The sequence below is a fragment of the Paramormyrops kingsleyae genome, chromosome 2, assembly GCF_048594095.1.
Source record: "Paramormyrops kingsleyae isolate MSU_618 chromosome 2, PKINGS_0.4, whole genome shotgun sequence".
Classification (NCBI taxonomy): domain Eukaryota; kingdom Metazoa; phylum Chordata; class Actinopteri; order Osteoglossiformes; family Mormyridae; genus Paramormyrops; species Paramormyrops kingsleyae.
Genome location: NC_132798.1, coordinates 39,305,539 through 39,319,667, shown reverse-complemented (window position 1 = coordinate 39,319,667; position 14,129 = coordinate 39,305,539). Strand labels below are relative to the sequence as shown.

The 14,129-nt window shown below is 39.1% G+C and overlaps 1 protein-coding gene across 1 annotated transcript in view; it reads left to right on the top strand.

The window, feature by feature from the left end:
- The first annotated feature begins 67 nt into the window (after positions 1 to 67).
- Positions 68 to 14,129, top strand: part of zgc:63587 (septin-2) — a 31,464-nt gene continuing 17,402 nt past the window's right edge. The window contains exons 1-7 of the mRNA XM_023837087.2: positions 68 to 212; positions 3,979 to 4,024; positions 4,834 to 4,933; positions 5,552 to 5,638; positions 5,941 to 6,064; positions 8,086 to 8,220; positions 9,313 to 9,430. Of these exons, the coding sequence (XP_023692855.1) occupies positions 3,998 to 4,024; positions 4,834 to 4,933; positions 5,552 to 5,638; positions 5,941 to 6,064; positions 8,086 to 8,220; positions 9,313 to 9,430 (591 nt within the window). The 5' untranslated portion in view covers positions 68 to 212; positions 3,979 to 3,997. The remainder of the gene's footprint in view (positions 213 to 3,978; positions 4,025 to 4,833; positions 4,934 to 5,551; positions 5,639 to 5,940; positions 6,065 to 8,085; positions 8,221 to 9,312; positions 9,431 to 14,129) is intronic.

Genomic DNA, 14,129 nt, shown 5'->3' with positions numbered 1-14,129 from the left:
GACTGCTTAAAAATATAGCAGCACTAGGGCTTGGAGTCACAATGGCGGCAGTTTCTTGGAATTTTTCGGGTCCCTCCCACGCTGGCGGAAAAATTGGCATTATGGGATAAAGGCGGAATATATTTGGGAGGTTCCGGATTCCCTAGATTGGCCTGGAATAGGTAGAAACAGGACGTCCTAAGTAATTATTTATTTACGTACATTAATCAGAGGTAAGGATTCGTTTCATTAACCGAGTTAAGACTGGTTTTGGTTACTTGGCACTTGATCCTTATCATGGAAAAACTTTGTAAAAGAGAAAAAAAAGTTATTGCAGTGGGTAAAACTTGACGACCCAGAAGTATACTAGCTTATTGGATTTTAAAATTTGAATGTAATACAAGTTTAAACCAGTTATATTTAAACCGAAAAGTGATATTATTTATGATATAGTTCTGATCTTCTGTCAAAAAAAGCTGAATCCATTTTACCGATTGTGTCTGTGGACTTAAAACAGGGCGTGGGCATATTTAGGAAGTAATCCGGTTGTCTATTATAGGACCCAGTTTTCCTACAGTGCTCTTTAAAAACGAAAAACATGGCTCATTTTCGTAGAGTTAGTATCAAAGTTAAAATTAATAAATGAGTATAAATTATTATATGAAATTACATGTAGTGAGTACTGCTATTTTTTGAAGTGCTGTCCAGTCTTTCAATCAATTTGAAGTGGTGTTTAAAAGGCCAACTTCGAAGTGAAGCGTGGGTAGTAAGTCAGAATTGTAACAAATTAAATTCACGTTTCTAGACGTTATCGATTATATTTATATGACTTCGGTACATGGCCAGAAGCCAGTACCGCATTTTATATTTCTTACTTAAGTTTGTACCCAGTGTGTGGAAAATCATTTGTCTGAAACCGAATCCTCTTTTCCTACAATAAACAGTATTATCAGAAAAATCTGATGTTGCAAAAATGTTTACAAAATGCATCCAACTGGTTTTGAACTTTTGTATATTTCATAACTACGTAAACGAATTAAGATCTACTTTAATTGTATCTGGTTTTATAATTTGAATTAAAGTAGCGTTTATTAGTAAGAGCGTAATTGTTTGAAATCACAAACACTAGATCACTGATTACCTATAGTTTAGGTTTCATATCTGTAAACACTATTGAAGTATACTGGATTTCTACAATGAAATTTGAACATAACATCTGATTTTTGAGCATTATTTATTGTAACATTGCTCTTTCATCCCTAACGTATAAAGGAATTTAACATGTTTTTGTTAGAAATATTTTGCACACACATGAGAAAAGTGGTTTAGACTAAAATTAAAGGTGTCAACATAAAGAGGAATGGGCAGTTCATGTATTGGGTGGAAAGAATTAAGAATTTATTTTCCAGAGCTGGAGTATATCAGACTGCTTATTTTCCCTTTCCTGTTTTTCTTAGACTAAAGTATTTTATTAGTACTGTAAAGTAGAAAAACTAAAATGTTGCATTGCTTTGTGCATTTAGGGAGCTTGTGTGACAAGTTTTTATCATTGTAGTTGCTAAGCTACAGTTTACCCTGTCATATACTAAAAAATCTGTCACTCTGAAGGCACTCCAAGTATTGACACCAAGCATTCAAACACTTGTTCTTAGCAGGTTTTTTCAAGCTTAACTCAAGTTTGGTGGTTGCTAAAATGAAGACATGTCTATACATTAAGGCCACGTGATATTATATTATCAGTAGTTGACGATGTTAAGAAAAAAAAAAACCCTTCCCCTGGCCAGCAAGTTTTAATGGTGGCTGTTTATCAGATTATCTGTATGTGTGTGTGTAAGTATGTGTGTGTGTGTGTGTGTGTGTGTGTGTGTACCTGTCTAAAGCCACAGATACTGTGGTATGTAAGGCGTTAACTCAATAACTGGTTGATGGATCTTTTTTAGACTTTGCAGAGGCACTGAAATTCTGAGAGCCCTAAATTTGAAGCTGCAGCGTATAAATATATTTAAAAATGGGACAATTTTGACACTTAATCCCTTTAATATAACTCAAAAAGTATCATTTGATCTTTTCCAAACTCTGCAGGCACAGTATGTGGGGGATGATCTGGAACTGTTCAAATTTTGAGACAAATCACACCAGCACTGAAGCAGTGGTGCTGAGTGATGGGAAAGAGTAGGATGAGATGATTAGAGGCTTATTATTGTGAGCAGAATCTGGCATAATACATAATAGTAATGGTAATAATTACTGATAATAGTAATCGTATCAGTAATAATACATAATAATAATCAGTAATAATAATCAGTAATCGCAATTGTTTGTTTATCAATATTAATGTTTCTACCCTATTAGATCTTTAATAGATCTATTACCATTGGCAAAACAATATATGGATGAAAATCTACACCAGGGCTAGCCAATCTTATCTGCAAAGGGCTGGTGTGTATGCTGGTTTTTGGGATAACCTGTAGGTCAGCTGTTCAAACCCAGGTGTGAGGACTCTTTCAGCCAATCAGTCCTCTAATTAGTAATCTAATTAGGGAGTTGCAGCGATAACCCGCATACACACCAGCCCTTTGCGGATAAGATTGGCTACCCCTGATCTACACCTAAAAAACTTGAACCAATATAAAATTGTAACTACAACAACAGAGGGCAGCAGAATTTGAACAGTAAGACTGAGGGTAGCCAAGAGCAAAAATGGAGCCACCAGCCTGTGAACTAAAACTTTATTCTGTGGATCTTTGTGCAATCTTCTCAGCAACATTGTACAGGTCAGTGATTGTAAAATAGTAGAGCATGGGATGATTTTTCTGAATATTTCATAAATAAATTTTATATTGATAGATGGTCTGTAACCTCCCTGTTCAGCTCATTTTATCTGTAGCAGTCTGGTAGGTAGTTGCCAAAATGTGTCATGGGCAACTCAGCAAAATTTGTTGTAGGAGAATTTAATCATGTCCCTTTTTTCCAAGATGTGGGGGGAGTGTGTAAGGTCTATCACATGAAGTGATCCAGGGTTGCCAGATAAATGGCTTCACCATGCACTTGGACCCCAGGCTTCACTTTCAACTGTATAAGTGTGTGTGTGTCTGAGTAGGTCTGGAAAGAGGAGTGATTAAGCATTCAAAACGTGAGTTCAGCCATCAGGCAAGATAGTCACTTGTTCACCAATATTCCTTTGGAATTTATATGCAGTAGTTCCCCCTATGTCGACGGTTTTGCTTTTCATGGTTTCCTGTTGTTTGCTGCAATCCAAACATATTACATGAAATTCCATTTGATATTCCTTTAGTGTATATGTTATAGTCCTTACTGTTATGTCACAGATGATTTTGGTAATAGTGCAAAAGAGAAATAAGTAGTGTACAAATATCTTAACATATGACAAATATAAATAACAGGAATAACATTTTCAAACATGGACATTAAAACATACACAAAGGAATACAAGTATCCACCTTAGTAGGGAAAGATGCATCTGAAAGCATTAGTGTTCTGTTTGTCATTGTAGTTTGGCTTTGGGGGTGTAACTGCCTCCTCGGTGTCTCAGCCGAACAGAACATTTGGATGACATGGACTATGGTGTGTGCTTGTGTGAACCTTGTGATGGACTGGTATACAGCTCCGGATATTCTCATGCTTTTGTAGCATCCTGGGATAGATTGCAAGAAGGACCCTTGCATTACAAAAGCAGTTGGGTGATTGATGAGAAAATCCGCAACCTTGATTGTTTAGGAGTTGGAACAGGACTTATCCTCTTCAGATATACACAATTTACTGAATTTGTTGAATCTGAATTTGTTTTACCTTTGCTGTCTATATGACCTACAATGACTTGATGGCATTGAAATCTGGAATATTTTTATCCAAATCCCCCCCCCCCCCCCCCCCCCGTCCCAGGAATAGCTAGTACGCACACTATAGACATGAAAAGCATAATTGCTAATGTACTCTTAAGTAATACATTCCTGTTCTTATTGTTTTTCATATTTTTAGTTGACTTGAGACCAGAAAAATGTCTCAATCTGCAGAAAAGGGGAAGGTAAGACTTTTAGACGTCGTGGGTTAGCAGCTCTTTTACCTTCATGTCCTTATCCTGCTTTGAATTTTTGTTCATTTTGCTTGGCATCTTCCATCACCTGCTATTGTGCTCTCCATGAATCAGTTTGTTAATTTTGGGGACATAAAAAGTTTCTGTGAATGTTCCAGAGGTACTATACCATTCAAAAGTTTGGACACGACAAGCTGCCTTCAAAGGAGAGTGATAGTGTCACGTCACATGATCTGGCCACCTTCAGGACAGTTCATGAAAATGGCTTGGAGGAGAATGTAGGGTCAGCCAGTCCTTGGAGCAATTGGGGTTGAAGGCCTTGCTCAAGGACCCAATGGTGGGATCATTATGCCAACCTACAGATCTGCTCCCTCCCAAGCAAATTAATATTTTAAAATACTTTTTTGGTTAGTGCATAATTCCATTTCTGTTATAGTTTGGATGTTTTTATTTTGAGCAATATTATAGTTTTATTCTAAAATGTAGAGAGTAATACAAATAAATCTTTTTATGGGAAGGTGTTACCCAGCTTTTGACTGGTACTGTATGTTTATTGAAATGGAATATGATCAGTTATTTATCATGGAAAAAAATGGGATATTCTGCAGAGCTTTAGTTATGCTAAAACACTATTTCAAGACATTAACCCAGCTTCTGTTTAGCTGAACATTGACATATAGCTATATTTTCATAAATGGAAAACATAAATAATAAAATGTGGACGGTCATGATCTACATCTAGAGAAGCAGGCCCTAGCACTGGCTGCAGGATGCTCAGATGAATAATTGTATCTTGCTAGTTTCCCGAGGCAGCAGGATATGTGGGCTTTGCAAACCTGCCTAACCAGGTCCACAGGAAGTCTGTGAAGAAGGGCTTTGAGTTCACATTGATGGTTGTGGGTGAGTTTTGTCTAATGGGTTGATTCTGTTTTTATTATCCCCTACTCTGAAACGTAATATATTGTTATTGCACGATATGTTCCCTTTTAGACAATTGTGAATTTTTTACTATAGATGGAATATGCCCATTCTCCTCTGTCTACTGATATGTAATTGACCAAATAAAAGATGCTATTTGTTTAACTAGTTATGCTTGTATTAGTTAACATTTCTATTCATGAGGTTATCTGTTTGGATTGTTTTATATCGCTAAATTTAACAACTTAGTGTTGATGGGTAGCTATGTAACATTGTTGTTAACAGTGAATATAAAGCAAGATTAGTTTGTATCCTATCGATACTGACATTTTCCTCGCTGAGACAATCCATGTTCGTTTAAAACATTAAATCATTCACTGACAGCTATGTAAAGACAGGTGTGTCTTTATGTTGTTTTAGAAAATGCATTTTTATACACTCCTGCAATAATGGATTTTTGGAGACGCAAGTTTTTCATTCGACAGTGACAATATAGACTAGGGAACTTGGTTTGTTGCCCATTATTTTACATAAACACTAGGAACCAACTGGTTTATGTGGCAACTAATCCAAAACATTAATATAACATGTTCATTACAGGGGAGTCTGGTCTGGGGAAGTCTACTCTGATCAACAGTCTGTTCCTGACGGACCTCTACCCCGAACGCTACATACCTGGGGCTGCAGGTAAGGTCACTTCCATTAAACAAGGTCATATTTCTCAAGATGATCCAAGTGCCCTGTTTCGGTACGTTTTTAGTCTGTTTTTTGTGTCTCACAGTAATTTTTCTCCATTTATGCTTATTTCTCTCCAGTGAGATTATTTAATTATATTTTACTCATAGATTTTGATATTCTTTGAGGAATAGTTCTGTTTTGCCTCCTGTAAGCAATCTGAAGCAGCGGAATACTTCATTAAACAAAAATTCTTTCCTCTAATCTGAGGTGTGTTCATAGCGCATGCAGTGTAAATTCTATTGTTGCTTCAGAGAAAATTGAGCGAACTGTGCAGATTGAAGCATCCACCGTAGAAATAGAGGAGCGGGGGGTGAAGCTTCGCCTGACAGTGGTGGATACGCCTGGGTACGGAGATGCAATCAACAGCCAGGATTGGTAGGCGTTTTGTGCTACCTGGAAAGTTCTTCTTTTCACTAAGTGTATGTCCCATATGCTGCAACTAACATTTACCATAAATAAGGCTAAATTGTGACGCAAAATTTTCATTTCTATAGAAGCAACTGATTGGTTAATGATTGTTTCAGAAGCACTTTGTTTTTAAGGCATTTGATCTATATACAACCTGTGCCATAACTTTAACTTCATCTAAGGCAGGGGACACGCTACACAGACTTGTAGTCCCTCATTGGGTACACACACAGAATTTGAAGTAATCTGTTCATTTTAGTCTCATTAGAATGTGTATACTGTGGGAGCAAACCCTCTGAAACATGGAAAGAACATTTTGAACCCACAGCAGTGAAGCTGTGAGTCTGTAGTGCTGCCCACTGACTTATGGACTAAATGTTTCTGTTGTATATCTTGTTGTGTAGTTTTGTGTTTTGGGTTATACGGTTTAAATTTTGGATTTTACTGTAGTTTGTCACCCAAATTTAGTAGTTTCCACTGTTAAAACCTCTTGCTGTGGATTGTTCAGAAGAGGCACAGGCAGACAAATTATATTGTTAAGCCAAACTTCTTACCTTTTCCAGTGTGATGCCTGTTTTTTAAACAATGCCTCACAGTCACACTAGGAGGATACTTTCCAGATTCTAATGATGGCCTTGCTCTGGAGAATAAACATTCTGGAATGCTTGGGCAGTACATACTCATGACATCCACTTGTTAGGTGTTTGCATGTTCTTTGGTTTTTTCTTGTATTTCTCAGGGTTATTTCTTTGCATGTGCTACTTCTTTCTGTAAACTTTATTCTGCTGCCCACTTCCTACATTCTGTGAAGAATAAGAATTATCTAGCTTGGGTCAAAAACTCAACCACAAATGATTCTGTTCCCTAACAGCCTACTGGCTGAGACAGGGTCATTTTCTCTGTTGGTCTTTCTCTTACTGAGCAGTAACCTTATTGAGGTCTGCTTGCTTGGCAGGAAATTGCTAGAAATACCTATATCTTCAGTATAAAGGCATGGAGAATTTAATCAGTTTCTACTTCAGGGCTGGCTTTTCCTGAGGAGATCATTTCTTCTAGGACATAGTCTTTGGAGATACTGTCACAAATACAAATAAAGATCTTATCTTGATTTAAATAGATGTTTTTGTAGTCATGATGTCACTATCTACAGAGGCAGCGTGTATTTTTATACAGTGTTTTGGACATTTCTGAGCTCACTCGTCATTAAGGTGTACTGTACAGAAAGTCTCCTGATTTGGTGTTTCTTGCTGAGAGTCGCTGTACCTTGCCACGCCATAGTGCTTCCTGCCTCTCTGGTTGCTGGAGTTTGTGGGCTGGGCATTGTCCAGCAATCTCTGCTTCCTGTTGATTGTCCTGAGATTCATGTGTTTATGATCTGGCCCTTACCCGGCAAGCCAGCATGACACTTCAACAGGGAGCTACAGAAAAACCAAAGCTTTTCAAATACAATTAATTTTAAGTATTTAATTTTCTTGAGGTTTACAGCTTAAAATACTTGTTTACATGACTGGATTCTTATTTCTAACCGCATCTGAATCAGGTGAGTTTGTTGACTGCGGATTTCACAGCTAAAGGAAGTAGCCTGCATTGTTAATGAGTTTGACCACGCCAAATTGGCCTGTGGGAAGTCATTAGTGTGTGGGAAGATGGTTAGATAACATGGCCTCCCTGGGCTTTGAGCAGCTTCCTGGCTGAGCTGGAGTCTCCTGTACTGAATCACAGTAATTATGCCCAAACACAAAGTATCAGCGGAGGCTATTACCAAAGCTGGAGGTTGGGCCAAAATAGTTATTCTCAAGATAAATGCTGTGGTTCTGAGGCAGTGTAAGGAAAGCTGACACAATAATAAAAAAAAATAATCTACCTGTGCTACTAAGTGAACCTGCTGTCTGCCATACTAAGTGTTTTGGCTGTTGCATAATATAGTGCTGTTGGCTAGTATCATGTGACATTCCTTTTCTTCATTCTTCATTTCTTTGGCTTTGCAGCTTCAAGACCATCATCCAATATATTGACAACCAGTTTGAACGCTACCTCCATGATGAGAGCGGCCTGAACCGGAGACACATCGTGGACAACCGTGTTCATTGCTGCTTTTACTTCATTTCACCCTTTGGCCATGGGTACATGACCATCAGAATGCTATGTGTGCTCTGAACTCTTAAAACTTGCACTATATGGACAAAAGTATTAGGACACACCTCTTAATCACTGAATTTAGGTGTTTCTTTCAGACCTAGCATGATACTGTGAATATGTCAGTTCATGGAGTTTCTTCCCTGCTAGATATTCCATGGATCACCTGTGAGTGGTATTATTGTAAAGTGGAAGTGCTTAGGTACAACAGAAACTCATCCACGAAGTGGCACAGGGCAGGATCGCCAAGTGCTGCAGCACACAGCGCATTAAAGTCACTAAAGCTCTGTTGATTGAACTGAAGAGTTCCAAACTTCCTCTGGCATTATCCTCCGCACAAAAACTGTGCGCCAGTAGCTTCATGGAATGGGCTTCCACCGAGCAGCTGCATGTAAGCCTCACATCACCAAGTGCAATGCCAAGTGTCAAATGGAGTGGCATAAAGCATGGTGCCACTGGGCCCTGGAGCAGTGGAAACATGTTCTGTGGAGTGACAAATGGATGAGCTTGGTGGAGAAAGGATAGTGGTACAGGGTTGTTTTTCAGGGGTTGGGCTAGACCCCTTAGTTCCAGTGAAGGGAACTCTTAATGTTTCAGCCTATCAAGACATTTTGGATGCTTGCAACTTGGTGGGAACAGTTTGGAGAAGGCCCTTTTCTGTTCCAGCTTGATTGCGCCCCAGTGCACAAAGTAAGGTCCATAAAGACAATGTTCAGTGAGTTTGGTGTGGGGAAAAACATAACTAGCCCTCACAGAGCCCTGACCTCAACCCCACCAAACACCTTTGGGTAGAAAAGAAGTAGAACAGAGATTTTAAGCCAGGCCTTCACATCCAACATCAGTGCTTGACATCACAAATGCTTTTCTGGATGAATGGGCAGCTGTTATAGCTGCAAAGGGGGAACAACTCTGTATTGTCTATGTATCTAGAATGGGATGTTATAAAAGTTCCTGTGGGTGTAATGGCCAGGTGTCCCAATACTCTTGTCCTTATACTGTATGTCTGGAAAAACATTCACATATACCAATAGTGTGGAGTTAATCTCAAATGCTCAATGATAATGGCATGTTTGTTTCAGACTCAAACCCCTCGATGTAGAATTCATGAAGGCCATCCACAGCAAAGTGAACATTGTGCCCGTCATCGCCAAGGCTGACACGTTGACACTGAAGGAACGAGATCGCCTGAAGAGAAGGGTTAGGCTTGTCTTTCACTTTTGCACTCTTTCTCTGAGGTTTAGCCTGTTCTACTCATGGAGAAATCATAGTTTGTGTTTTTTTTAAACTAAGTGTAATTACTTGAGTTATCTCAGTTATTTCTTGCAGTGGGAAGATGTGGCTAGGATATGATTTCACAGCTGTGTACTGGTCCTTTCAGTCATGTGTTAAAAGCAGAACTAGAACTAGACTGTCACTAACAAAGGTCGAATGAGCTTTAAAATGAGCTGAAAGGGAGATTTTGGGCTTTACCATAAACTTCCAGTTGCAGCTATATGTGGCTTGTAGGAGAGTAATCAGCCTGTTCTGTCAGATATGCCGGGGTGAAGTGCTGGCCAGGCAGGATGAGAGGGCCGCATTGCAGAGGAGTACATCTCAGTAAGGCTCTGGCCAGATGTTATCTGGCTGCCTGCGTGCCATGCCCGTCTGAGGTGTCTGCTCCTCTGCACGTTCCCCAGACTTCCGCTCACACATTTCCTCCGCGTGGAACAAGTGTTGCAGCACTGTACTGCGTCCAGAAGCCAGGGCCCAGTCCTGGAAAACTGTGCTTTCATCTCACACTACTGAAGGAGCTCTCATAGCGGCGGATGCCATCTGTACCGGGCCCCATAACACAAATAAACGGCAGCTCTGAGAAAGAATAAAACTGCATAAATAGGATTTCCTGCCACTGTAATATTACTTATTACAACCCAAAGCCCAGCTGCTAGGTAATTGTTTCCATTGAAGGGGATGTATTGTTTCTTTTTCTGCTCCGTTCACTTGTTCCTTTGAAGTCTTATCAGACAAACCATTATCTGTCAGGCATTCCTGCAGGCTGCTGAATGCTCATTTCTACCTCTACTCTTAATTTACCCCTTAGCTTTGTATGAACAGATTCAATGTTATAACAGGAAATTGGCTGATTGATTTATTTAGTAAATGCATGGCTAATAATTCCATCACATGGTGTACAGCTAAGGTTTACAATTTTGCGTTTTGGGTATCCATGAATTTGTGGTGACTATAAGGGGTAACCATAGCTTAAGAATTATAATTAAGAATTGGTTTATAGTTAAGAATTAACTCAAGATGCCCGAAGTCTTCCAGCAACTCATATTTGCATTGTTGCCATATAGAATCTGACGTTTCTGTAGTTCCCCACTTCATTCTTTTGTCCTCATTTTTAAGACACAAATATTTGCAGGTGTATACAATGTGTAAAAGACTGGTACAAGATACCAGAAATGGAGTGAAGATAATGCACTACCCCCACTAGAGACTGTAACAAATGTTCGTGTAGACTTAATCAAATTCAACACTAAAAATAAGAGCATTTAGCAATTCCAGGATACAGGAAAATAGGTGGAAAGAAGCTTTGGAATTCTCTCCACTAACTGAGAATTCCAGAACTGCCTTATGTTTGTCATAAGCAGTGCAATTAAGCACTTCTTAAATTTGCTGAATTTGGGAAGGCTCAGTGTTTTGTTAATGCTTGTGTTATCAGCAGCAGGAAGACTCTGGGAATAAAACTTAGTGGGCTTGTTTAATATAACAAGCTGCAGAGGAAATTGAGGGTCATGTTATCATGTTTTATCTCCTACTCTGAATTCATGCATGACACGTACAGGATAATTCTACATTAAGTAACATGCATGATGGTCCTAGCATAATGGTCCTACAACTGAGAAAACGGTGTCAGCCACTCCATGAAGCAATTGGGTTAGAGGGCATTACTCAAGTGTTCCGTTTAATTCAGTTAAATTCGCCGACGAGGGGATTCGACCTTCTGATCTGAAGCACGGAGGCCTAACCTGCAGAGCCACACATTGCCCCCTATAGTCAAACATTGGTAAAACCATGTGACTGCTACTTAGTCAAAGTGCTGCTAAACTTTCAGCCATTGGTAGAAATCTTAACATTCCAAGAATGATGGTCCCTTAAAATAATCCAACACAGATTACACTTTATTTAATTTTTCAAATGCCACTTTGCATGATAAACTGTTACAAGGTTTCAGCCCTTCATATTGGCATCTGCAAGGCCCAGACCACCTTCAGCTCGGCTGTTTTGACATGCAGTACCTCCTATATAACGTATTTTGTTTTTGCAGCATTTTCTTTTTAGAAAATTATATTTAATTATATATAGTTATATATTAATGTAAACAAAAAAACAAAATAAGATTAAATCTCCACAGAAAGAGAGATAAATCTCCTCAGAGATAAATCTTTTCCCATAGAGATTTCTATCAGGTAGAGTATTTATCTTTTTTCCAGTCCCCAGACTTAAAATAATCAATGTGTTGGTTGTATGTAGCCCTAGTTATCTAGATGAACATTTCACTGGTAAATAAAGATCCTAAGGTATTACGGTATTGCCTGGCAACAGGGTAGTTAAGCCACCTTCATTTCAATATTACTGCCTCTAGCTAGCGTATATTTTCTTGTCTTAACGGTTTGAGCTTTTCATCATAATGGTAATTGTGTTGTACAGGAAGAGCAGTAGAATATCAAATATCAAAGCTCGTCTTTTGACCATTTGACATACAGTTAGGTTGAGTTACTGCCTGCATCAGAGGCAAAAAGAAGTTCAGCCTAGTTTGACCAGTGTATTAAAATATACACAGAATGTATCAATTGTAAGACAGTCTGGAGCTAAACAAGCACTGTCCCGCACAGAGCTCTGACCTCAACCCCATTGAGCGCCTAATGTTCTTAAACATTAGTGATTAGATTAGATTAGATCGTATCGTAGATAGATTAAAAACGTAAGTGTTCTATTTTAGGGTTTGAAGTAAAAATGGCAATGGAACTAACATGGAAACAATGTCACTATATACATTTTGAGTAGATGCATATACTGTAAATTAGGTTTTCATCTGCTAAAAAGGTTTGGCCTGAGGAATGGGTGTGGGGGTTGTTGTGTAATAGAAGCCCTTAGAATGGACTGTCCTCTGTTCTGTTTACACAGGCCACCGTGTGCCATGTGCTTCCTTCCCATGTCGGGGTTACTGTTATGCATTGCCCTTTCACTGCGCATTGTACACACAGTGTGAGCTCAGTGTGACGTCTCTTATATTACATGGGTGAAAATAAATATGGATTTCCATTTGGCTTCACTTAACAGCTCAGTCTAAAAATGTTTCAGGGGGAAAAATGGGTTATTCATGTAAAAGTTAATTCCTATCTAGGTGGCACACAAAGGGCGAACACTTTTTATGCTGAAATCCCGCCTGGGATTCTGCCTTTTTAATTAATATGTGGCATTTTTTCCTGTCAGAAGCCAAGTTATGAGAAGTGGGCTGGGTGGTCTTGGATTTATGGCTAACTGCCATAGCAGAATCTGTTTTTATGATTCTCTCCTCAGACCCCTTTGCACTGTGACTTGATGGTTGCTGTGGTAACCACTGTGTGGACACATTAACTCATGGAAGCCCAGGCAGTTCAACCATGTAATTAAATTGCTCCCTGGAGTGGCCCTTATCGGAGGTGGCGCTAGACTGGCTGTCATTTGCAGGAATGTGCCGATGGAGGAGCTACCCGAGCTCCCAGCTCATTGCCCATCGCTACTCTCAGCACTTTGTCTGTCAGTAGGGCTGTCGAGTCACAGTTTTCATCCTGGTTTCTGCTTCCTGCAGATTCTTATACTGTTTTTTTTATTGTTTGGACATTGATGAATATGAATGTATGCTGGACAGTTTGTAATAATTTATGGCAACTGCTGAGCTTTAATGGAAAATATCTCAAAATAGTACGATCATAGTGTTATACATTTTTGTTCACATTCTAATTTTGTTGAAACTGATATTTACATTTATTTATTTCACAAACCCTTGTGTTCAAAGCCAAGTGCAAGTGAAGTAGATGAGTAATACAGATGTGAAGGAGCTTCCTTGGGTACATATGCTGCTAGGCTGAGAGTCTCCAGTGATTGACCAGCAGCAAGCACAAGATCATACCTACATAAATGAACCTGTTAGAAACTAACCTAAGAAAAGCTATTCCGATAAATAACACAAAAATTATCTAGTAGGACAAAAACAGGGGGTAAAGAATCGAGTTGAAACTATTTCAGTGAAACACTTTAGCTGAGGGGTTGCCAACCGTTCCTGAGTGATGGGACATGCATTATCTCATTCACTCTCTTTGGAAACAGGATCTAAACAGTTTCATTTCAACCAGTCACACAGAATTTCATCATTACAGTCAAACCTCCCTTATCTGGCCATAATGGGACCAAGGCGTGCCCGTAAGTAAGAAATGCCCGTAACTTAGAAATGCATGAACAGTGCAGTACAATGTACATGTGTACACATAAAAACTACATGATATTTACCACAGGTAATGAGCTTCATTCAGCTTTTGGGAATGTGCATCTCTAACAATACAACGCTTCTTAGCTAATGCAGGATTAGCGCTATTTGTTGCATGCTTCTAGATTTTTATTTTTTTTTGCCTACCGTAGACTTAGCCACTCCAAAATGGTCTGCAACAACTCTGTGATTTTCCTTGTTGTATCTCTGTAATGAGTTTGAGCTTTTGGAAGGACATTACACTACGCTTCCTTTTTGAAGCCATGGATTTTGCACAGCTGCTGGCTGTGTAAGATTAATTTGCAGATGCGTGTGCCTAGAGCTGTCCGGTAGAGGGAGGTGCCTGTATATTGGAGGTCCGGATAAGGGAGGTTTGACTATACT